The sequence below is a fragment of the Elgaria multicarinata genome, chromosome 3 (assembly GCF_023053635.1).
Source record: "Elgaria multicarinata webbii isolate HBS135686 ecotype San Diego chromosome 3, rElgMul1.1.pri, whole genome shotgun sequence".
Lineage (NCBI taxonomy): Eukaryota > Metazoa > Chordata > Lepidosauria > Squamata > Anguidae > Elgaria > Elgaria multicarinata.
In genome coordinates, this window is record NC_086173.1 from 153,647,792 (window position 1) to 153,669,066 (window position 21,275).

Genomic DNA, 21,275 nt, shown 5'->3' on the forward strand with positions numbered 1-21,275 from the left:
CTCCTCACAAGATTTCCATTAACTGCTAAGACGGAAACTCCACCCCCAAAATAAAGCTCCATCCAACTAGCGGTTTACTGCACCCTCATTCCTGGGCACTCACGGATTGCTCACATGACGCTGTCTGCCTCTCACGCATCTTCCACCCCTTCTGGCCTTCGTTGCGCCACAAAACCCCCCAGAAAACGTCTGGTTGCTGCGCTCTCCTGCTGGACGGAATGGGCCTAATTACTTCCTGTTTTCAGGGAGCGACATCGGAGCGACGACGACAGCGAAGGGACAGGAGCTGTGCGGTTCGACCTAAATGTGATGGGGCTTATAGTCTCTCTCACTCCTGCTGCTTGTCAGAGATCCAGGGCCTGTCTTCATGGCGCTGCTTCCCTGCTGCTTCCCCCTGGAGTCACAGTTGCAGGATGGGGGCAGGAAATCTCCACATCTGGAGGGAGCACGTGGTTTCCCGGTGGTCATCCGGGTACTGGAGCTCAACCCCCCTGTCCTCTTCCCAGCTCCCGGCAACTAATCAGTGGTCACCATTATCCCTGGACCACCCCCGGCTCGCACCAGAGCGAGCTCAGCATGGCGGATGGACCATGGTGACCTCGCTTCAAAGGGAAAAGTCAGGGTGAGTCCCTGACACTTTTATGGTGGAGCTTCCGGGAGTAGCCCTGCGGTGGCTGTGCGTCAGACACCACAGGGCAAAGAAGGCATTTAGACAGCCCCTGATGTGACATTCTTGCCAAAATCCCTGTATTCAAAGAGGATTCTCATTCTCCTATTTCACAAGACACAAATGCATCTCCCATGTGATTTCCATTGGGAATGGCCTGTGGGTGGGCTTGGAGTCAGCAAGTCCAGGGGGAATGCTATGATAAAGAGCTGAGAGCTCCACCTTTTTTATTTTCTTAAAATAAAATAAAATAAATGACAACCATGGGAATGATGGTATGTCTTCATATTCTGTTGTTCCCAAGATGCAGGTTTAGAATATGTGGAAGGGAAGCTGTACTAGATTTAATATTATTTCACACACACACAAAAAGGGAGACCTTCTGCCTACCTCCCCTAATAGCAAGAATCCCCCACCAAAACTTCAACCCCAACACAACTATTCAGCTCCTCCCCCATCTTCAGGAGAGTCAGTGGGGCACCTAAGCCTGGACATAGGGGCCTAAAGTCCAAGGCCCTGCAGCCTAGTGGGGGGGCACTAAGAGACCACCCAGAGAGTGGCAGGTGACGGGGCAGAGGCAGACAAGCTCAGCCTCAGCACCGTGGCTGGCAGAGGCAAGCCAGGCCCACCAGGTTTGATACTGCTTCCTGCAGCATCCATGTTATTAGAAACACTTTCTAGGGGGAATAAAGTCCTTTTCTGGAAACAAAATGATCTGAACCTGTATTGCCAAATCAACGTGTTTGAAATCAGGGCAGCAGAAGCCCCACTCCATTCCATTCCTGCACTCATGATGGAGTTCATATGTTTTGGCAATGTCCAGAAGTTGCTTCTATTGGGAAGGAGGTCATCACACAGTTAAATTTTGTACTGGAACAGTCTGTATATTCATTGATGTCCACGCTCTTTTTAATTATTTACCTGCTTCATCGAAATTAATAAATGCTCACCGTGAATGGATTCTCTGCACCCTTTTGACAGCTAAAAGACTGATATTACAACAGTGGAAGGATAAACACTTCCCCCTTCCCATAATGCAATGGACTGAGGACTTTTACATCACTGTCAATATCAGAATGAGTGGCACTTTAAAATGATACTTTTTGGATGTTTGGGCTACTTTTGTTGAAGCTTATGTATTATTGCTAGAAAGCTGTATGGATTTCATAAGATATCATATGTACCTGCCCGGTCCTTAAGATCATCTACAGGGGCCCTTCTCCGTGAGCCCGTCAAAGGAAGTGAGGCAGGTGGCTACTAGAAGGAGGGCTTTCTCCGCTGTGACACCCCGGTTGTGGAATGAGCTTCCCAGAGAGGTCCGCCTGGCGCCTACACTGTACTCCTTTCATCGCCAGCTGAAGACCTTTTTATTCTCTCAGTATTTTAACTTAAATTTACATTTTACTGTTCTAACTCTGTATTTTAATCATATCAATTTTGCTGCATGGTTTTATCCTGGTTGTGCTTTTTATACTGGATTTTGTAATTGTGCTTTTAACATGTTGGTTGTTTTATTATGGTTTTAATTTTTGTGAACCGCCCAGAGAGCTTCGGCTATTGGGCGGTATAAAAATGTAATAAATAAATAAATAAATATTCATTACTTTGGAGATACACAAACCCATGTACTTATAATTTAAAAAATGGAACCATTTTTAAAAAATGGGGGGGGAATCTGTGAGCACCTGGAGGCGCCACGCTGGGGACGATTTCACAGGCAGCATTGGAGGTGGCCATGGGCCACAGAGCCACCAGCATTGGGACCCCCTGTACTGCCATCTCCCAGGCTGTAGCTTCTTCCTCAGCCTTCTTTCCTTGCTGCAACACAGCAGATCTATCACAGGTTCTACTGCTCAAGATTTTTGTTTTTAGCAGCCCCTAAGCATTCTTTATTTTAGAATATCCATTTTGAATCTTTTAAGAAAGAACAGCTATAAATAAAAAAAACAGTGTTGAGCTGACTTTTTGCAGCTTCAGTATTTATATTAGTATTAGTGTTAGTGTTCTCCTTTTCTCGCTCATGACGTTTTTTCTAGATGGACATGACGGGCATTGCCAAGTCATGCTGTCTTTTACAGATTTCCTGACAACTGAGCATGTTTTAAGCATGACTGCTTTCTGGATGTTGGTGTGGATGTATTTTGGTAGGCCCAGTTTCTGAAAGTTTTCTGAATAGTTTTTTGATGTGATGCCGGTGACTGATGTGACTAACGGAATAATTGTGATCTTTTCCTGTTGCCATAGTTCTTTGACTTCCATGGCCAGTGGTGTATATTTTTCTCTATTATTATTATTATTATTATTATTATTATTATTATTATTATTATTAATAGTATTATTAGTATTAGTATTATTGTGCTTATAGTTTTACAGTATTTGAATTGCTAGGTGCTTGGTAATGTTGCCTCAAAGTAAAGCTGTGTTGCACTGATTTTATCCTAGTGCAACTAACATCAAAGTGGAAACTGAAACTCAACCACCTGCATTCACTTTTAGAGGGAATTATAAGTAAATGCGGAGAGGGGGAATATACTGATGTGTGAATATAAGGAGATGGTATTTTGGGGGCCTGAAGAGAGGCACACAAACAACAGAAGAGAAAGCTTTAATCATACAGGTTCACATTTCAACATATGAAAAATATCCCCTGTCCCAGGCATGTTCATATGCATTATATGAAGAGGGCCTCTTTACAAGTTACCAGCTGCGAGAGGGATGCTTATTTTTTTTTGCATCTTAACAAGGTCTCATGGGAAGGGAGAGAAAGAAAGGGGAAGATTGAAATCAGGACTGAGGCTCTGCTGGTTCCGAGAATCAATCCAGGATTTTTTATAACCGTTAAAATGATACAATCTCTTGAAGAACTATCGCTTGAAGAACTAAGCTGCAAAGAGTTACTTTTAGGACTTTTCTACATGAGACATTTATCGTGCGCTTGTCGTTCCTTACTCATGGTTGTTTACAGGTTCTTTAGAGGATGTCATGACCCTCCAATTTTACTTCTGTGTCTACCCAGCACTTTTGGTGAGGTTTTTAGGGCAGTGAAAAAGCACCGTTTAATTCTGAAAGTGAAGGAGAACACGATTTCCTCTTGTGCATTTGCGCTACTTGGCTATACCACAGTGCCACCTAGAGGTTATCTAGTGGAAAAGAAGAGCTCCTCATATAGTTCTAAATCCCAATTCTACAATGAAACTGAGAATAGATATAGCAGATTAACAGACAATTAACAGCCTCGTGCAGGAAAGCGCCTAGTAACTGCAACAGAAGTCTGTTGACATGCCTTTGCTGAAGTGAAAAGATGACCTTGACAGATAAAGGATTTACACGTTCATCATCCAGGGGTGCTTTCAGCTCAGGCTTTTATCACACCTTTACCCTGCTTATTCATGGACTTTTACAGGGGGACTAAACACCGTCTTCTTCCACTCATAACCCTCCCACTTCTTCCATCTGTTTTCTTATCTGTGGAAAAGCCATTAAGGAAGAAAAGATGAAATTGCTGCAAAATGTCTAACGGTTTGCGCTAGGACGAGCCCAACGTCTAGAAGCAGCCCTGCTCTACGGAGGAGAACTTTCGAGGGCGGTTTAGCTGCCTTAAGGGGTGATGCTGAGCTGACCTTTTCTGATCACGTAAAAGTAGGGGTGAAGGGTCTCTCCACAGAAGGAGCCAGCCCAAAACGTGTAGAGCCGGGCTCCTGTGTCGGCGTCGAAAAAGGCCACCTGCCCTCCAGCACAGTTCAGAGAGACACGGATCCGTTTGAGTTCTCCACTCAGGGGCAGAAGAGGGTTCTCAGGAGGGTTGATGCTCCGGTACTCCTTATTCCACTTCCCCACAGCCCAGATCCCTTCGTCTGGAGTGAACTCCACAGGGCCTTTTCTCCTCACAGACTTCCTGGCCACTCCTACGGCCCATACCCCCTCACTTCCCACTGCGACTTCCCAGAAGTGCCTGCCTGCCGTGAATCCCTCACGTCCCAGCACGAAACCACGCTGGTCGAATCTCTCAGGATTCTTGGGTAGATCTTGCCGTTTGTCTCCCCACCAAACGCTTTTACGATCCTTGGATAGGATGAGCTGAGGGTGAGCCGTCTCTGGATCCAGAGTTACATTTGCTGTTCGAGTGCGGGGAGGGGGAGATGAGGAAAGCGAAGAAAAGCAGAATCAAACAGGAGAATGGCCTATGTCCTCCCAAACCTCCACACATCATAGGAATTACCTTCTCCCTAAAAAACAGGACTTCCATACACTGTGGAGGGGAGGGGAGGAGCCTATTGCCATCACGCACCATCTTGACTTTCCCTCCAAGAGACTGGGTTCAGATGACACAATAAGCAATGATGTGTTAAAAAGTCAATGGTGGGTTAAAAGCTCAACGGTTCGTTGTTGTCTCGTCTGTTGGGACTTCTTCACACCATGCTTGGTTATCCACCCAAAATAACCAAAGCGGTGCAGAGTTGATCAATTGAACCACCGTTGGTTATCGTGATGTGTGTTGGCCACTATTGACTATTTCGTAACACACAGTTGGTTATTTTCAGCAACTACGAAGTCACCTGGCAAGAGCGGCCAAAGCAGTGGCTGCCGCTCTAGTCCAATCAGCAGAACTCACAATGGCTGATGGGATACCAGCAGAAGGACTGAGGGGTGGGGGGGAAGAGGGTATGTCAATGAAACACACCGTTGACTAATAATCAACTTGACGCTGGCCATAATCCACATCACAGTTGATTATAATCATGTTGTGTGGAAAGTGCCCCCTCGATAATCAACCATGGAGTTGACTATTAACTCACCATTAACTATTGCGTTGTCTGAACGCAGCCAGAGTCAACCTATTGATGGTTCCAAAGCAGTGGAGGCTGGTGGCTCCGATTCCAGTGGGGTTGCGAGTCCATCTGGGTTTTAGCGAGAACCAGCCAGAACTCGAAAGGAGTACTCCAAAGTGAAGAACCCTATTCCCCAAATGGGTTCAGCATCTTGGATAGCTCCTTTAGAGTTCTGGCTGGTTCTGAATGAAACCCAGAATAGATTCACAGCCCCACTGAAATTGTCGCCACCAGCTTCCACTGTTCTAAGGTCTGCAGACCAGATTTCTTTGATCCAGGGATTCAGAGCTCCATTCATCACGAGGGCCAAATCCCATTTCCAGAAAGGCCATGGACCAAAGGCCAATTGGGTAGGGCCAAATTTCCCCCCAAACCAGCATATTTTAGTTTGAAGGGTTTGCTGCCAATAAGTAAGCCTTAAGAGAGGCATTCAAACTTTTAAAACGGGGGAGGGGGGGTGGGGGTGGGAAGAACTGCAAAATGTCAGGAAACTACCAAATGAGTGTTGGTTGTAGAGGAATGGAGTGGGACCTTCTGGGAACCACTAGAGGGCTGGATTGTGGCCTCCACAGGGCCGGATTGTGGCCCCCAGGCCTGTCCCACACCCCTGCTTTAACCTCAATGAAATACAACCAGACACATTTTCCAGCCAGCCGCCATTCCTTTTGAGAATTTGATCCTCACTGGAAATTTACCTTTTTGCAGTTGTTGTCCATGCAGTAAAGCACCTGGGGGGAAGCAAAATGATAAAAAGAGTGAGGACTAGACCCTTGTGCCCACAACAACTCTTGTTTACAAAAATATCAATTCATTGAGAGCCAGTGGCCCCGTTCAGAAGACATCTTAAACCACGGCTTTAACCATGGCGAATAAAGCAAAAGGCCTTATTCACCGTGGCTAAAGTTGTGGTTTAAGGTATCTTTTGAACAGGCCCAGTGTGGTGTAGTGGCTAAAGTGTTAGACTGGGAGTCGGAAGATCCAGGTTCTAGTCCCCACTCAGTCATGGAAACTCAGTGGGTGACTTTGGGCCAGTCTCAGACTCTCAGCGCAGCCTACCTCACAGGGTTGTTGTTGTGAGGATAAAATGGAGAGAAGGAGGATTATTTATTTATTTATTTATTTATTACATTTATATCCCAGTGTTTTTCCTCCAAGAAACCCAAGATGGCATACATAATGCTCCTCCTCTCCATTTTTATCCTCACAACAACAACCCTGTGAGGTGGGTTGGGCTGAGAGTCTGTGAGTGGCCCAAAGTCACCCAGTGGGCTTCCATGGCCAAGTGGGGACTGGAACCCAGATCTCCCAACTCCTAGTCCAAGACCTTAGCCACTACACCACACTGGTTCTAGGTATGCCACCTTGGGTTCCTTGGAGGAAAAGGGGGAATATAAATGTAACAACAACATCATTTATTATTTTCTTATTTCAAGTAAAGGGTTTAGTAGAAACTGAAACAAATCGCAGTAAGGGGAGACCTTCCTCACATCTGTAAATTGCTTGCCAATAACAGCACAATTCTACACAAGTTTACTCAGTAAGTCTGTGTTCAATGCAGTTTGCTCTCGGGTATGTGTAAATAGGATTGCAACCTGAATTGCTCAAATTTGCCTGGTTGGATGGCTTGTAAGTTGGAACTCAGGAGTAACCTGACCATATGGAAAGGAGGGCAGGGCTCCTGTATCTTTAGAATACCTGTGTAGAAAAGGGAATTTCAGCAGGTGTCATTTGTATGCATGCAGCACCTGCTGAAATGCCCTCTTCATCACAACAAATAATAATAATGATGATTTTATTTATTTGTTACCCGCCTCTTTTTTTGGATTGAGGCGGGGTACAGGACAAATGCAAATACCATAAAATACATATGGTGTATTTAAAGTGGCAGGAACCCTGCCTTCTATTGTAACTGGTCAAGAGGGTAGGGCTCCTGCAGCTTTAACTGTTGTGATGAAGACGGAATTTCACCAGGTGCTGCATGCCTACAAATGACACCTGCTGAAATTCCCCTTTCAGTACAACTAGTAAGATACAGGAGCCCTGTCCTCCTTTCCATATGGTCACCCAGCCTTAGCCTAAAATCTGCCCCTGGTAAATTAGTGAAAACCTTTACTAAAGTCAACGTTATTAAAACATATAGAATAGGGTTGGGGAACCTGTGGCCCTCCAGATGTTATTGGACTGCAATTCCCATCAGCCCCAGCCAACCTGGCTAATGGTGAGGGATGATAGCACTCCTGCATTACCTTTGAATTTCTTCATGACACCACCTAGAAAGGCGTTTAGATCACAGAATTCCCAGATCCTCCATTTCAGCTCCGGAGGGAAAGCCACTAGATTCTCAAAGGGCTCCTTCTTACGCCTGGTAAAGAAAAACAAGGCTTATCCACCACAAATCCAACCCAGAATTCCTGAGTGGAGCAAAACAAAAGAATTGAGGGGAGGAAGTAAACTGCAGAAAGCCTAGAATCAGAGGCAGGAATTGGAAGGAGATCTTCAGTATGGGGGCCAAGACCCCAAAGACAGATATCTGGCGGCCGAAAGAGCAGCAGCCCGATAACTCTTTAAGCTTTTCTACATCAGGCATTTACTGTGCACTCAAGATTCCTTACCCACAGTCATTTACAGGGTCTTTAGATACATTGGCCCCGTTCAGAAGACACCTTAAACCACGTCTTTAACCATGGTGGTTGAGCCAGAAAGCTCATGGTTCCCAGACAACCATGCAGGCTGGGAGTTGTAGGACTCCACCCACCCACCCCATACCATCTAAACATGCATAGGGTTGTGCCCTAAATAAATAAATCTGGGCGGGTGTCCTCTAACCAGGAGCCTGCAGGGCCAGCATTTCACACACCATCCAGATTCTCCCCAGCAGTACAGAGGGTTGAAATGAGTGGGACCCACTTACTTCTGCAAGATGCTTCTCACATCCTAGAGGGGAAAAAGAAAGAGGGAACGTAGTGTCTGCCACAGCCACATTATTAAGATCCCTCCCCCTGGCTGGGACGCCTTCTGACCCTTTGATGCTGGCATGCCTAACGCACACCCCACTAGGGCCGGTGGTGCAAAACTAGAGCCAGGGAACCTTTTTCCCTGTGAACAGCCATGGAAATATGAGAAAAGTCCACTTTCAATTTAACAACCGAATTCCTGGGTTGTTTTGTGACATGCAAACCCTGAAACTCTGGGTTGTTTATCAGTTAAACAACCCAGAGTTAACCCAGCATTTGCCTGTGTTTCTGGGTTGTTATTTGAAAGTGTAAATGACCATTGCTTCACTCATCCCAAATAATTCCTGGATTATACAATCCAAGAATTGTAGTGTGATATGTAAACCGGCCTGCACGCATGCACACCCTCTCTCTCTCTGGCTGTTTCCAGACAGCAACTCCTGTCTATAACACACAAGCAGAAAATCAGTGGACTCTCCACACCAGGGGCTGATTGGGTGAGGAGGACATTGCTGTGTGGACAGAGAGGTGACAATTTGAGCCAGTGCAGTATAGTGGCTAGCGTGTTGGACTGGGAGTCAGGAGATCCGGGTTCGAGTCCCCACTCAGGCATGGAAGCTTACTGGGTGACTGTGGGCCAATCACAGGATCTCAGCCCAACCTTCCTCACAGGGTTGTTGTTGTGAGGATAAAATGGAGAGGGGGAGGATTTTGTATGCCACCTTGGGTTCCTTGGAGGGAAAAAAAGGTGGAATATAAACGTAATAAATAAATAAATAACTGCCTTTCGTCCTCCCTTTCCTTCCAAGAGGGACTTGCAGTGATTGGGTGGAGCAGAGAAGAACCTTCCTAGTGGTTGATGGTGGAGTGGTGCTGACAGTTTAAAAAAAGGCAAAATGCTTTCTCTACATTTTTTCATATATGTGTGTGTGTGTGTGTGTGTATTTTAAAATCTATTTTTTAATTTGCACTCTACTGAATGACATAATGTTCGCATCACAACAAGCCACCAAAAGTTAATTAACCCTTGGGATGTCACAGTGCGTGCCAGCCGGCCTTTTGAATATCTTAGCCCTGTCTAGCGGTTGCTGTGGCTTGTCTCGTCATGCGAACCTAGCTGGAAGGGGTTGTTTGAGGGTTAGACAATCCTCAAACAACCCATGGCTTGTTTGAGGGTTATTTGAGGGTTGTTTAATCCTCAAAGAACCCCTGCCTGAGTTCACATGACACGACAAGCCACAGCAATGCAAAAATGGCACCCACCAGTGCCGGGCACAATGTGAAAAGCCACAGTAAATGAAGTAAACCATGGTGGGCTGTTGGGTCATGCAAACCATGTCAATGACAGGAAGGCAGAATGTTTTTGCATTCATGCAACAGACACCCCACACCCAAAGGAAACAAGAGGCACTGCCTCCTCTATCACACCCCAAGCCCACGTGATTATTTCTTATATGATCTTTGTTAGGTGAAGATCCCTCCCATTTTATGAGCTTCGGCTATTGGGCGGTATAAAAATGTAATAAATAAATAAAATAAATAAATAAATAAATAAATTTCTCTGTATTCAACTCATTTTCTTGCTCTCACATATGGCCATGGAGACCACATAACCTCACTTGGTGAAAAAATGAGATGCCTAAAAACCCCGAAAGATTCCATCCCTGAAAAACTACCAAAGAGCAGCTCTGAGGGATCAAACCAAGGCTAGTCCAACCTCCACTGGTCTCTGAGAAGCCCCCAATCAGGGTATCTGCTCAATAAACTGGTCCCCTTCAATTCTTGTACTATGGCAAAGGCACACAAAGGTTTGGAGCCAGCTGTGCCCCTGGTTAGCAGTCTGGGCTGTTTGTCCCATGGCCTTACCTTCAGGAGTTCGTTCGCTGGCTGTTGATACTTCTCCTCCATCTCCTGGATGAGACTTTCAAGAGAGAGGAGCTCCTCCTTGAGTGCTGCCATGTGCTCCTCCCTTCTCCTTGTGATCTCCTTCTCCACCTCGTCCATCTGGACCAGCAGAAGCTCCTCTTGTTCCTCCAGAAACTGGTGTAGTTGTCTGAAGATATCCACAGTCTTCTGCCTCTCAGTCTCTCTTAATTTCTGAAGTAAGAAGATGGAAAGAGGAGAAAAGGAGGCCAATTTCAAGACTATGTGGATCATCAGACGAGTGTTTTACAAAATGCTCGTTACTGGGTGTTTTGCTAATTAAGGTTGGGATTTCAAAAGCAATTACAAAACAAGTGGTTCAAAGGTCAAAGCTTTTATTACCTAGCAGACGAAAGATCAATACATAGATAAGGCTAAAAGCTAAGCAAGAGCTCTTATACTTCCCCATTCAGTTGTCGGGAACTCCAAAAGACAACGAGGAGACTCCATTTGCTGGCCAATGAAGTCCACAGCACCCTCTACTGCCAGCTGGGTCGGTGGCAAAGTCTGCTCTTACAGATGCCAGGGGAGCATCTGTAGCTAGCGTCTACAGGCCATCACGTCACCGTGGGGACTTTGACGTTCCCATCTCTTATCAATGTTTTATCAAGAGAACCACTGCCTGACCCCAAGACTGGCATGAGGCCAGTCTCGTGTCTTGATCTTTCTCATAGATCAAAGCCAGCAGTTCTGGGAAGCATGCCAAGAAATGCCGCCTGCCAGGCGATAAAACTTTTCCTCAGGTTTCATAGAATCATAGACTAGTAGAGTTGGAAAGAGCCTATAAGGCCCCTTGCTCAATGCAGGAATCCACCCTAAAGCATACCTGACAGATGGTTGTCCAGCTGCCTCTTGAACGCCTCTAGTGTGTGCCTCTAGGTAACTGGTTCCATTGTTGTACTGCTCTAACAGTCATGAAGTTTTTCCTGATGTCCAGCCGGAATCTGGCTTCCTGTAACTTGAGCCTGTTATTCCGTGTCCTGCACTCTGGGAGGATCAAGAAGAGATCCTGGTCCTCCTCTGTGTAACAACCTTTCAAGTATTTCATAGAATCATAGAATAGCAGAGTTGGAAGGGGCCTACAAGGCCATCGAGTCCAACCCCCTGCCCAATGCAGGAATCTACCCTAAAGCATCCCTGACAGATGCTTGTCCAGCTGCCTCTTGAAGGCCTCTAGTGTGGGAGAGCCCACAACCTCCCTAAGTAACTGATTCCACCGTCGCACTGCTCTAACAGTCAGGAAGTTTTTCCTGATGTCCAGCCGGACTCTGGCTTCCTTTAACTTGAGCCTGTTATTCCATGTCCTGCACTCTGGGAGGATCGAGAAGAGATCCAGGCCCTCCTCTGTGTGACAACCTTTTAAGGATTTGAAGAGTGCCACCATGTCTCCCCTCAATCTTCTCTTATCCAGGCTAAACATGCCCAGTTCTTTCAGTCTCTCTTCATGGGGCTTTGTTTCCAGACCCCTGATCATCCTGGTTGCCCTCCTCTGAACACGCTCCAGCTTGTCTCTGTCCTCCTTGAATTGTGGAGCCCAGAAGGCATCACATCACCCTGATGCCAGCTTTAACCCCCTACTTGCATTACATAGCACAGTCAGCTTAGAATGGAACAACTATCCTATTGAGAAAAGGCGTTCCCACAAGAATTCAAGTATTGGCTTGGAATGACTGCATATCAAACCTAATCTCCTCGAGATAACGAAGGACTTCTGGATTTTCCCATACACTGGGCACTCGCAGATTTTTATGGGTCCTATTCACGACCTCCCATGCATCTCCCGCTCTTTCTGGTCTTCTTCCCGTGACAAAAATGACCCTGGTAAGTCCGATTTATTTTTAGAAACGTAGCTTGCCACGATCTCTTGCTGCGTGCAGGAGAAACGGTGTGATAAAAACACCCGCTGAATGGGCCATGGGCAGAGCTGGGCAAAGCTGGTAATAGGCCCAGGCCAGATGGGAAATGTAGGCCCCATTTCAAACTGCTCCTTAAGTATTTTTTAATCAGTTCTAAATACATATGAACTAGAACAATTAATAAAAAAGGTAATGGCAAGCACTTTTATTCAAGATGTATATAAGACATTCTTCACATTCAGAAATGCTTTAGTGCTTTTCTTTGGGCAAATTCATCAGCAACAACAGAAAAATCAAGCAACTTTGCCCAGGGGGACTCGGAGTAGGGGCCCTCAAAATCATAGGCCCATGCCCACTGGCCCCACTGCTCCCCCCCCCTCTGCCCAGCCCTGGCCACAGGGTCGTTGTTTACTTCTCGGGGTGGAGAAGCGACGGTAAGGAACCATGATTCCCCCCAACCCCCAGTCTGATGAAGCCCTATAGCAGCATGAAGAAGTGCATTAGGAAAATTTTATAGGAAAGGGACTTTAGTTCTTTCATAGATATATAACAACCATCAGTTGAGAAAGGATTTCTTAAAGATTTTCAAGAGTCTATTCTTACAGCACTATTCTTAGAGCACTAGTGCTCCATCTGGAGCACTATTTTAGTGGATAGGGGAGAGATAAATAAAATTGTCACTATAAATAAATAAATAAATCTTTCATTAACCACTTCGGATCATTCCAAATAAGTGATGCTCTGTAGAGCAAGGCTACCTTTAGGGCTTTTGCATCTTCTGCATTTTTAATTACATTTTACATCTATTCGTTGTTCCTTTCCAAGTAATATTGACACTTACAAGCAGGGCTTCATTTTCCTTTTCTGTGTCTGCTTTATATGCCAGAATTTTCTCTCTCTCCTTCCTCAGACATTCCAGGTGACGACGGATCAGATCCTGAAGAGGGGAAAAAATGTTCAGGTTTGGTTAAGAGAGAAAGAGAAGTAGAAGTTGAACAAGATGCTTGCTCCCTGCCTGGGGACAAGGCCAGCCCTACTATTAGGCAGGGTGAGTATTGCGTCCAGTTCTAGGCACCACACTACAAGAAGGATGCAGGCAAGCTGGAGCATGTTCAGAGGAGGACAACAAGGAAGATCAGGGATCTGGAAACAAAGTCCTATGAGGAGAGACTGAAACAATTGGGCATGTTTAGCCTGGAGAAGAGAAGATTGAGGGGAGACAGGATAGCACTCTTCAAATACTTGAAAGGTTGTCACACGGAGAAGGGCCAGGATCTCTTCTCAATCTTCCCAGAGTGCAGGACACACAGAATAATGGGTTCAAGCTACAGGAAGCCAGATTCCGGTTGGACATCAGGAAAAACTTCCTGACTGTTAGAGCAGTATGACAATGGAACCAATTCCTTAGGGAGGTTGTGGGCTCTCCCACACTAGAGGCATTCAAGAGGCAGCTGGACAACCATATGTCAGGTGTGCTTTAAGGTGGATTCTTTCATTGAGAGGGGGGTTGGACTAGATGGCCTTAGAGGACCCTTGCAACTCTACTATTCTATGATTCTATGAGGTTCAGGTGGCTGCTTCAGGGGTAGATGCAGTTTGTGCAAATTGCAGCAGCAGATTAATAACGGACAAAAAGGTCCAAACATATCACACAGATTCTGGCCCACTGGCACCAGTTCCCTGTATGTTTCTGAGCCCAATTCAAGGTACTGGTTTTGACCTATAAAGCCTTACCTGACTGAGGATCACAATACCTGACAGAGCACTTCTCCCGGCATGAACTACACTTATCATCTAAGGCAGCCTTCCTCAACCTGGGGCACTCCAGATGTGTTAGACTACAACTCCCAGAATGCCCCAGCCAGCTGGCTGGGGCATTCTGGGAGATGCAGTCCAACACATCTGGAGCGCCCCAGGTTGAGGAAGGCTGATCTAAGGCCTTCTGTCTATACCCACCCTTTTTCCTCTTGCAAGGAAAAGGCAGCCTGTATGATCGTCCTCTTCTGCATTTTTAATCTCACAACAACCTGGTGAGGCAGGTTAGCTGGTAGTCAGTAACTGGCCCAAAGTCACTCAGAGAGTTTCCAGGTCAAGTGAGAACTAAAACTCGGGTCTCTTGAGTCCTAGTCCAACACTCTAACCACTAGACTACACTGTTCTTATAGATCAGAGCAGGCTAACTTTTTTTCCTGTCATGGGATTCAACACTTTCCCTAGAGTAAAAGGGAACATACTGTCTCATCAATAATCTGCTTTTTGAAGATACTATTTCATTAATAATACATCTATAACTTAATAGAATAAAATCTCTAAAGATGCAATCCTGCGCAAGTTTACACAGGAAAAGGGCCAATAAAGCATGTTGAGCTGAGGAATCCTGGGAGTTGTAGAACCTCTTCTTGCCTAAACAAGCATAAGACTGAGCGGTTTACATACAAAAATGTTACAAATCTCTGTTGAAAATACGTATATAATAGGATAGATCCTCTTTCTGCAATGCATGTGTAAAGTCTAGGGTGACCATATGAAAAGGAGGACAGGGCTCCTGTTTCTTTATTAACAGTTGTATAGAAAAGGGAATTTCTCCAGGTTTAATTTGTATGCATGCAGCACCCAGTGACATTCCTTTCTCATCACCACAGTTAAAGCTGCAGTTGCCCTGCCCTCTTTTGCATCTGGTCACTCTAGTATAGCTCCTGCAGCTTTAACTGTTGTGACGAAGAGGGAATTTCACCAGGTTCTCCATATATACAAATGACACCTGCTGAAATTCCCTTTTCTATGCAACTGTTAAAGATACAAAAGCCCTGTCCTCCTTTTCATATTTTTATGCATGTAGCACCTGGTGAAATTCCCTCTTCATCACAACAGTTAAAGCTGCAGAGCCCTGCCTAGTGTGATGAGATACAAAAGAGGGAAGGGCTCCTGCAGCTTTAAGTGTTGTGATGAAGAGGAAATTGACAGTCCTTCATCACAACACCTGCTGAAATTCCCTTTTCAATGCAACAGGGGCCCTGTCCTCCTTTTCATAGGGTCACCCTAAACAAAACCCATGAACGTGAATTGCCTTGATGCAATTCACAGTAGGTCTAGTTTGGCCCCAAGAATTTCTCAGAAGGGTAAAAGCCTTCTCCGCTGTGGCACCCTGGTTGTGGAATGAGCTCCCCAGAGAGGTCCACCTGGCGCCTACACTGTACTGCTTTTGTCGCCAGCTGAAGATCTTTTTATTCTCTCAGTATTTTACCACTTAATTTTAACTTAAATTTAAATGTTACTGTTCTAACTCTGTATTTTAATCTTATATCAATTTTGCTGCGTGGTTTTATCCTGGTTGCGCTTTTTACACTGCATTTTGTAATTGTGCTTTTTAACATGTTGGTTGTTTTATTATGGTTTTAATTTTTGTGAACCGCCCAGAGAGCTTCGGCTATTGGGCGGTATAGAAATGTAATAAATAAACAAATAAATAAAGCACAAACGGCTGTTTCCAACCAGAATCCACAGCTCTTCCTCCCTCTCCATGAAAACCCAGCGATTTCCTACCTTGTTCTCCCGGGAAGCCTCCTCCAGAGGAACCACCTTGTGATTTTCATGCTCCTTGGATCTGTCACACACCAGGCAGATGGGAGATTCGTGGTCTTTGCAGAAGAGCTTCAGGGGCTCCTGGTGCTTCTCACAGACTCGCTCCTTTCCTTCTGCCCTTTCGCTCCTCCGAATTCCCGCCCCTTTGGCCCCCTGGCCACTGAATTTCTTGGCGATTTCGACGAAGTTCGCCAGCTGTCGATTTGGCAGGAGGTTCCCCTTCTGAAAGCTCCTTCTGCACTGGGGGCAGGAGGCCTCTGTGTCCTTCTCCCCCCAGCACTGGGTCAGGCAGGCTCGGCAGAAGTTGTGGCCACACTCCGTAATGATCACCGGGTCCTGGAAATACTCCAGGCAGATGGGGCAAGTGGCTTCCTCGCAGAGATCCTGGACGGGGGTGTCAACGGCAGCCATGGCTGCGGCACCGGGATCACAGAGCTAGTTTCACTTTCCCCGTTTTGAGAGATCGGGCGTTTCTCTTCCCGTCAATGACTCATCAGCGCGTGGGAAAGCTGGAAATGAGTCGGAAGAAAAGGCACAAGAATGGGCATGAATTTCGGGGAGGAAACGCCGCATATTCTGGATACATTGTGTGAGATCTCAGCTAGTTTTTATGAACTCATTCCAGCAATTAAAGGATTTTCAGAGCCGATTGTGGCGTCACTCCACATTTGATTATATTGTATGTATGTATATATATATATATATATATATATATATATATAATAATAAATAATGTCTGGAATTAGTAGGTCTGGTAAGTAGGGAAGGTTAGAACTGAGTGGGTGTGATTTAGGATGTAACCTGTGTTAATGTATTGAATTCCCTCCCCCTTTTTGATCGGTTACTGTTTTTAATTTTTTTTAACATGTTCTTAATTTTACTGTAGGTTTAATTCTGTTTTAACTTTTGTAAATTTATACTTATATCTTTTAATTGTACATGTTTTGATTTTGTAAACCGCTTTGAGTCCCAATACTTGGAAAAAAGCAGGAAATAATAATAATAATAATAATAATAATAATAATAATAATAATAATACCACCAAACTGCCTGTTTGGTGCATTCTCTTCCCCTCCTTATTGTTTTATTATGATTTTATTAGAATGTAAGCCTATGCGGCAGGGTCTTGCTATTTACTGTGTTATCTGTACAGCACCATGTACATTGATGGTGCTATATAAATAAATAAATAATAATAATAATAATAATAATAGCTAGGGGGAAGAGGAATATATAAGAAGGGTGTTGGGAGTTTGTGGAAGAGTTTTTTACAGGATTTTTTTGTGTGTGTGTTTATTTGTAAAGAAAGAAGAGTTTAGATAGTGTGTGGAGAGTTTAGATTAGGCCAGATTGAACGTATTATATTTTTATTTTAAATAACAATTAACTTTTTATTATTCTGTTAGCTACCAAATACGTGTCAGCTTCACATTATTTACCTGCCTTACAGTTATTGAACACCCACCCCATATTATACCCACAGTGGCCCCGTTCAGACAACACACTAAACCATGCTGCTTAACCATAAAATGGTTAATGGAATGCATTAACTATTTTGTGGTTAAGCAGCATGGTTTAGCTCGTTGTCTGAATGGGGCCAGTATATAGAGAGCAGATCCTATATTAAACCTGTTTCCCTCATAGCCAGGGGAAAGGTTTTAATTAACCCTCCCTCAGGTTTTCAAGTGGGGGCGCTGGGCCTGAGGAGGGTTGATGCCACGGGCCTAGTGAAAGGGTCTGTTACGCCACACCAATGGATGACTCAGAACATGTTTATTGTGTTTTTATTTGTGTTTTTAAATTGTTGGTTGTTTTATTATGCTCTTCATGGTTTTAATTTTTGTGAACCGCCCAGAGAGCTTCGGCTATTGGGCGGTATAGAAATTAAAAAATAAAATAGTGAAATTCCATCTCATCACAACAGTTAAAGATGCAGAAGCACTGTGTTCTTTAGCTAGAGTGACCAGGTACAAAAGAGGGCAGGGCTCCTGTAGCTTTAACAGTTGTGATGAAGAGGGAATTTCACCAGGTTCTCCATATATACAAATGACACCTGCTGAAATTCCCTTTCCTATGCAACTGTTTATGATACAGGAGCCCTGTCCTCCTTTCCCTATGATCACCCGTCTCCAGGGTCTCTGATTACTCTTCCCCAAAGACTTGAAAAATCCGCTTTCTGGAGTTCGTGAACATGTCTCAATACTCTTGCTAATTAACTCTTCACCTCCCCACCCACCCACCCACCCCGGAAACTACCATTACAGGCTGCAGTCCTTTACACACTTGCTTAGGAGTAAGTCAAACGCAAAAGGACTTTCTTTTGAGAAGACACATGTAGAATTGCACTACAAGTCACCTGTCCTTCAAGGAATGCTGCAGAATTTATACATTACAACACACCATTTCCAAAAGTTTAACTATCCTTTTTTATTATTATGAATTTTAATATTGAACTTGTGTATATTGCATCAATAAAGTCCTAAAACAAAACCAATAAATTGATTTTCACCACAGTTTATGCATATGTCAGACAAAAGCTGCAACCACTTGGCACGTCCAACCTTTTCCATGGCCTAGCACGGCTGCCTTTGTTAGTTTCCTGATTATGTTGTAGCTGTAATTGTGTCAGACTGGGTGGTAGCTGCAATTGTGTTGTAGGTTTTGCGTATGCTGGCATTTGTTGTTTTGGGGGGAATGTTTGCTACTTTTATTACAGCATCCATTTTTATTATATGAATTTTATTGCTATACACTGCTTTGCGAAAGTTCCTGCCCTGAAAGGGGGGGGGGGGGGCTAGAAACGTTCTAACTAAATATAGTTTAAATGCACAAAATGAATTCTCAGAGGCTAAATATTGCCACCCTGTGGTCGCTTGAGGTAATGACTGGGATTGTTCTGTGGACTGCAGGAACTGAATGGTGAAATAGGTCTCTCTTATACAGAGAGAGAGAGAGAGAGAGAGAGAGAGAGAGATTATGTCATGATAAGCCATGATGGGTTGTGAGCCTTGCTTGTGTCAGTGTGGCTTATTGCCACATCAAAACCCGGCATGGATGATTCCGCATGGTTTGTGCACAAGCCACCTTGAGAACCCATGGTCTGTTGTTAGATTGTTGAGAGTGGCTTGTGATGTGCGAACGTCAGCAGCTTCTTGGCACGCGCCACAGAGTTGCCTGGGAAGAGCAGCAGAAAGCCTTGGCACTCCTCGTGATCTGGCTAGTGCGACCTCCTTTGTCAGTGATGTCTGGCCCTCCAGCCATACAGGAATGACACTTGGGAATGTCCTGAATGTTTTAGCCACACAAGTAATAGAAGGCAGTAGTTATTAAGTAGTACTATATAAAGTGCCAAAAAGGCACACAATTACTCCAAACACCAATAAAAGGTGATAATTATCAAATAACCCATTTATTTACAATTTATAAGATTATATAAAACCAATTGATGTGTCTCAGGGCCTTCCTAGACGAGGCCTTAGCGCGCATTCTGTCCCAGCTTCCCTGCTGTGCGTCCAGATGACGCACAGGGGAATCCGGAGACAGGCCGCACTGAGGCCTCCTCCAACGCGCCATAAGCGAATTCGCTTATGGCGCGCCTTTTCCCCAGCTCCGGCCTCAGGCCGGAGCTGGGGAACATCTAGGGACTACCGCAGCTTTTCGCGGCTCCTCGCTTACTCGTGAGGAGCCACAAAAAGCCGCGGACCTGGCACAGCACTCATAGGAGCGCTGTGCCCATCGGCGGGGGGGTGAAGGCTGGGAGGGTGGGTGCCAGGGTGGGTGGCACGGGGGGAGGGCGGGTGCGATCGCGCCGCGCGCCGTCCGGGCATTGCCTGGCATGGGGCGGCATTGCAATGCCGCCCCATGCCAGGCATTGCCCGGGCTCGGGCGGCGCGCGGCGCGATCGCACCCGCCCTCCCCCTGTGCCACCCACCCTGGCACCCACCCTCCCAGCCTTCGGCCCCCCCCAGTAAAAAACCCCCAAAAAACCCCCACTTACCTCTCTGGAGTCTTCGGGCCGCACCTGGCCCCTTTAAAATTAAAAAAAAAATGGCGGACGCCGCAGGGACGCGACATCCCTGCGCGTCGTGCATGTGGTAGCCTGGGGGAGGCACGCTAACTTCAGCGCGCCTTGGCCCCGCCTCCCTGCCAGCGTAAGCCAGCAGGTCTAGCAAGGCCCTCAAAGTGGTTAACAATCACAATGTTGGGTCCTGTAATAACCAATAATATATATCATACATACAAAAGTTCAATTCTGATACAGTCCAACATTATTACAGACTTTTATAACATTTAGCACCTGAGACAATACTATCAGAATAATATATATCATTAGGGTTTCTTCTCATTTTCTATTCCAGCATTGTCAATGCACTGAATGACGGGAATTTGCAATTAACCTTCCCGTTTTCACTGTTCCAGCTTCTTCGGACTCAACGCTATAGTGATAAGAGATTCAATACAAAATTATCAACATTAGTTCTAACCCTCTTTATAGTTAAGGACACCAGATACTCGTTTCCACAATAGCGTAAGAACACTCATTAATGTTGATAATTTTGTATTACTGATAGTATTGTCTCAGGTGCTAAATGTTATAAAAGTCTGTATCAGAATTGAACTCTTGGACGTATGATATCATAGAATCATAGAATAGCAGAGTTGGAAGGGGCCTACAAGGCCATCGAGTCCAACCCCCTGCTCAATGCAGGAATCCACCCTAAAGCATCCCTGACAGATGCTTGTCCAGCTGCCTCTTGAATGCCTCTAGTGTGGGAGAGCCCACAACCTCCCTAGGTCACTGATTCCATTGTCGCACTGCTCTAACAGTCAGGAAGTTTTTCCTGATGTCCAGCTGGAATCTGGCTTCCTTTAACTTGAGCCCGTTATTCCATGTCCTGCACTCTGGGCGGATCGAGAAGAGGTACCAGGGCCCACTCTCAGCCTGGCGGATCGAGAAGAGGATCGATATATATTATTGGTTATTACAGTACCCAACACTGTTATTGTTAACCACTTTGAGACACATCAGTTGGTTTTATATAATCTTATAAATTGTAAATAAATGGGTTATTTGATAATTATCACCTTTTACTGGTGTTTGGAGTAGTTGTGTGCCTTTTTGGCACTTTATATAGTACTGAATGTTTTAGCCACCATTTTGAGGGCTGCTTTAGAAGTACGCAAATGTGTCTGCAATTTTTTAAAATAAGAATTTCCCAAGTCCTTTGCAGGTGTGCAAGCGCACCGATTTCCCTCTCTGCAATTTAGCATAAGGAAGCAGGCCAGATTTATTTATTAAAACACTTTTATAATACCACCTCACCATTTCCAGCATCATGGCACTTTACAATAAAAACACATAAAACAGTTTAAATGGTTTAGCAGTTTAAATACAAGGAAGCTTACCATTTAAAGCACTGAGAATCCACATTAAAATTCAAGCTGCCACTCCCCCAAAATCTTA

General features: G+C 45.1%; 1 protein-coding gene across 1 annotated transcript; it reads right to left on the reverse strand.

Annotated features, from left to right (window-relative positions):
- Nucleotides 1–4,012: 4,012 nt before the first annotated feature.
- On the reverse strand, nt 4,013–16,283 carry LOC134396057 (zinc finger protein RFP-like). The gene is made up of 7 exons (XM_063122404.1): nt 15,773–16,283; nt 13,071–13,166; nt 10,317–10,547; nt 8,408–8,430; nt 7,743–7,858; nt 6,192–6,224; nt 4,013–4,782 (listed from the first exon to the last, which is right to left on the reverse strand). The coding sequence occupies exons 1-7, from the start codon at nt 16,220–16,222 to the stop codon at nt 4,265–4,267; spliced, it is 1,467 nt and encodes a 488-aa protein (XP_062978474.1). The 5' UTR covers nt 16,223–16,283; the 3' UTR covers nt 4,013–4,264.
- Between the last annotated feature and the right edge of the window lie 4,992 nt (nt 16,284–21,275).